Genomic DNA, 4,461 nt, shown 5'->3' with positions numbered 1-4,461 from the left:
CTGTGTTTTTCTGTCAATATGGGGTGCTGTGTGTACATTAATGAGGAAAAAAAATTAACTTAAATGATTTTAGCAAATGGCTGCAATATAACAAAGAGTGAAAAATTTAAGGGGGTCTGAATACTTTCCGTACCCACTGTATATTGAAATAATTTTTAATGCATTCGTCTTTGGTCCTGACAAGCAACATAATTTTCTTAACTGGGTTAATAACATGTATTATGACAAAAACATTGAAAGCATAAAGTGAAAAAGTGAAAGTGACGTGACATGTGGCCAAGTGTAGTGACCCATACTTGTAATTAGTGCTCTGCATTTAACCCATCCAAAGTGCACACACACAGCAGTGAACACACACACACCGTGAACACACACCCGGAGCAGTGGGCAGCCATTTATGCTGCGGCGCCCGAGGAGCAGTTGGGGGTTCGGTGCCTTGCTCAAGGGCACCTCAGTCGTGGTATTGAAGGTGGAAGAGAGCGCTGTACATTCACTCCCCCCACCTACAATCCCTGCCTGTACGAGACTCGAACCCGCAACCTTTGGGTTACGAGTCCGACTCTCTAACCATTAGGCCATGACTTCCCCCATAAAAGAACTGTGCATAATCCATAATTATTTATATAACATGCTTGTTTTTGCCATTGAGTTCATTTTTTTATTATTTTTAAAGTGTTATTATATTTTTGTTCAATTCTTGGAGTTATGTTCACTTTTGGTACAATCTAATTCCATAATAATCTCCAGCTCTGTTTTGTCAAATCCACTCATAGTATTTGTGTTCATAATGATTTGTGGCTTCTCTTTTCACCAGGGGCCTTTGGGACTCTGGGTGTTGGAGGAGGTTTTGCTCTGGGAGCAAAGCTTTGTCGACCTGAGTCTGAGGTCAAATATTTTTTCTTGTTAAAAAAGCACGTTTCACTAAGCGCTCCATTTTATGCACAATACAGCCTTTAATCACATTATAAGGGAGCATGTGAACATAGCCAATATCTTGTTTACAGGTATGGATAGTTTACGGCGATGGTTCACTCGGATATAGCGTGGCTGAATTTGATACCTTCACACGTCACAAGGTACCAACCATAACACGTGTAACAACCCTTACAACACTGACTTTTACTGCATCAAGTTCAGAATGTAGTAGAATGTGTTTTGTAAAAAATGCACAACATTTCCAACCTCTTAAAGGGATAGTTCACCCAAAATTGTCATAAATTTGCTCTTGACTTTTGTTCATCTTCGAAACACAACTTTTTTATGAAATCTGAGGCATTTCTGTCCCTCCATTGAAAGTCCATTTCACCAAAACTTTAATGCTTCAAAAAGTTAAAGATGTCATTAAAGTAACACATATGAATTGAGTGGCTTAATATGAGTATGAGACATGATAAACAGATTTAATTTAGACTTTTATTTAGATATAAACAAGCACAAAGGCAGCAAAAATGAAAAAAAGGGACAAAAATTAAAAATTGCACACTTGCCCATAGACTTCCATTGTAAGCTCACAACTATCAACACTACTTTGTTTTAACCAACTTGGATATTCTCAGTGGAATTTGATGCTGCTAATTTAACCTGGAATATTCCTTCAAAAACATCCTTGCTGTGGCTTCTCTTACTTTTCTCTTGAAAACCTCTAACGACTGCCTTGTCGTCTCACATCAGACCCCAGTGATCGCTCTGGTGGGAAATGACGCATGCTGGAGTCAGATCTCCAGAGAACAAGTGCCTATGCTCGGGAGCAACGTAGCCTGCGGTCTGGCCTTTACAGGTGAGAGGCTTTGGTGCAGTGCAATCATTAAACTCTTGTTCACTGCATTTGTTTGAATGTCTACGCAGTAACACTTTGTCTTATTGTTCACAAAAGTGTTTAATGTAATGATTAAGGTCTTTTCCAAAGGTATATTCATCAATCATAGTGAGGAGTTGCTTCACATGCTGTTCCGTTCCACCTCTTCCTTGCAGATTACCATATTGTAGCCGATGGTTACGGGGGCAAAGGTTACCTGATTGGCCGAGAGGATGAGTCGCAGCTTGATGACATCATTAAAAAGGCGCAGAAGGAGTGCAGAGAGGGAAAGGCCGTTCTGCTGAACGTTCTGATTGGAAAAACTAACTTTAGGGAAGGTTCAATCTCAGTTTAAAGAGAAACACTGTGCACCATCCTGCCTAGATACCCAAAGTCTTTCTGGTGTTGTCATGCTCAAAATGGCGGTTGGGATGTTTCGACCCAGCGGTTGGGTTGTTTCGACCCAGCGGTTGGGTTGTTTCGACCCAGCGGTTGGGTTGCTTCGACCCAGCGGTTGGGTTGCTTTGACCCAGCTATTGGGTTGTTTTGACCCAGCGGTTGGGTTGTTTTGACCTAACCGCTGGGTTATATAGCTGGGTTTGTCCCTTTTTAAACCAGCGCTGGGTTATATTTAACATAGTGTAGGACACACCCTTTTCAAAGTTATATGGATTCAGCTGATTTTTTAAAAGAGTTCAAAGCAACAACATATCAGATGTTCAGAAACATTTCTTCTGTTATGCTGTTACTAATACAATGTTCGCAAAACTCTCAAGAACATGTCTCGGTCATAGTTCATCCCAAAACCAAAATAAGTAAATGATAAAATGTTTATAGAAAATTAAGCTTGTGTTCAGGATCATTAAAAAAAAAATTCTAATATGACATTATATTTCCCCCAACTCTCATTACTGTAAAGCAAAAAAGGGAGAAAATAATGATATATTATTATTTAAATTGTATTTAAAAAAATATTTATATACAGGGGTAGTATTTATAATTATTATAATTTATGCTAATTTTAAAATAAATATATTACATATTGTATGGTAATGAGAATATATATATATATATATATAATATAGCTATTGTCATTACTGATATATAATAATTTTTTTCTTCTGAAATGCGAGCTTGGACGTTTTTGGGAAGTTTTGCAAGTGCCTTCACTCTCTATAGCATTTTGTAAAATACTATAAAAATCAGAAAACATTTAAAGATTACCGGTGTGATGATCCAGTAAGTTTTGATCCAATATTATTTTTGAAGCACACTTTTAAGAATATATGACTTTATTTACCTAATAATAATGCATTGAAAGACTTGCTTGTGTTGTGTGAAGGCTTGCAGGATTGATTTTTCTGCTTCATACAGTGGAATGCCTGCAATTACATAATGTTAAACTGATCTTGTTCAGAAAATCAGAAATTTATCTACAGTTATTAATATATAATATATAATCTACAGTTATTTTGGACATTAATATTTCACTAATTAATTAATCAAATAGGTCTATGTTTGTTTATCTAGAAATATCAGTGTAAACCAAAGTAATATCCTAGCAAATACTTGCAAATGCAGTTATGTTTTTGCTGCAGTATCAGACCTGGATATACCATAATGCCTCTCCTCGGTTTGTGATTGATCACTTCAGCATCCCCCACAAAATGACCATTTGAATATGGCTACGTATTTTATCTATCAACATTTGTTGATGTAATAAAATCTCTAAAGAACAGTCCTACAATTGTTTGTTTTCCCCCTCAAGACATGAACCACTAGATGTCAGACAACTCTACTACTAACCCATGAGGCATCATTCATCAGCTAGCAGTAAATACTGTATTAGAGAAAATTTAAAGAATTTTGGAAAAAATCTGATAAAAATATAACAATGTTACCTCTAAAAAAAAAAAAAAAGCATTTCATCATTTTTGCCATCATTTTTGCATCTGCTGATGATTTATAAAGATAAACATACTCATGGCTTGTCTGATGACTGAATCATTATACAGTTACCTGTTTAATTAAGTTATGTTGATTTTCATGTGCAGTCAGTGAGAAGCAATCAAATACATGGCCAGTGGGTGAAAAGAGAGAACTAGAGGAAGAAAGTACTGAAAATAAGGATGCTCTCATGTCTCTGCAAGAGGCTATAAAAAACTTAAAGCTTCATTAACCACAGGCACATCATGACCTGTCCAAAACAGAGCATGCCCTTCTATTAACCCATTAACTTTTTTATTGTAGGCAGCATTTGAATGGGAACATATCCTACTTTCACTGAGACTGAACCGCTGTAAAAGGAGCAACTTACAGACTTGAGCTCTTTCTTAAAGGGTTAGTTCACCCAAAAATGAAAATTCTGTCATTAATTACTCACCCTCAAGTGGTTTCAAACCCGTAAGACCTTCGTTCATCTTCGGAACACAAATTAAGATATTTTTGATGGAATCTGAGAGCTGTCTGACCCTGCATAGACAGCAACACAACTGAAATGTTCCCAAGTCCAGAGACGTAGCAAGGACATCTGTAAAATAATCCATGTGACATCAGGTGTTCAACCGTAATTTTACGAAGCTACGAGAATACTTTTTGTTGCGCAAAAGAAAAAAAAATAATGACTTTATTCAACAATTCGTCTCCTCCGCATCACCCTGGTGCCA

General features: G+C 36.8%; 1 protein-coding gene across 2 annotated transcripts in view; it reads left to right on the top strand.

Annotated features, from left to right (window-relative positions):
• Positions 1 to 4,461, top strand: part of LOC107758073 (acetolactate synthase-like protein) — a 23,965-nt gene that overhangs the window by 9,007 nt on the left and 10,497 nt on the right. Inside the window, exons 13-17 of one of the 2 annotated variants that reach the window (XM_016575723.1) lie at positions 815 to 885; positions 1,005 to 1,076; positions 1,672 to 1,777; positions 1,972 to 2,133; positions 4,050 to 4,135. In XM_016575723.1, the coding sequence (XP_016431209.1) occupies positions 815 to 885; positions 1,005 to 1,076; positions 1,672 to 1,777; positions 1,972 to 2,133; positions 4,050 to 4,120 (482 nt within the window). In that variant the 3' untranslated portion in view covers positions 4,121 to 4,135. Of the gene's footprint in view, positions 1 to 814; positions 886 to 1,004; positions 1,077 to 1,671; positions 1,778 to 1,971; positions 2,221 to 4,049; positions 4,136 to 4,461 lie in introns of both variants that reach the window. The other variant, XM_016575724.1, reaches the window with a different exon arrangement.

The sequence above is a fragment of the Sinocyclocheilus rhinocerous genome, unplaced genomic scaffold, assembly GCF_001515625.1.
Source record: "Sinocyclocheilus rhinocerous isolate Xijiao unplaced genomic scaffold, SAMN03320098_v1.1 scaffold82, whole genome shotgun sequence".
Lineage (NCBI taxonomy): Eukaryota > Metazoa > Chordata > Actinopteri > Cypriniformes > Cyprinidae > Sinocyclocheilus > Sinocyclocheilus rhinocerous.
The sequence above is the reverse complement of the archived record's forward strand: the minus strand, read 5'-3'. Positions and strand labels throughout refer to the sequence as shown.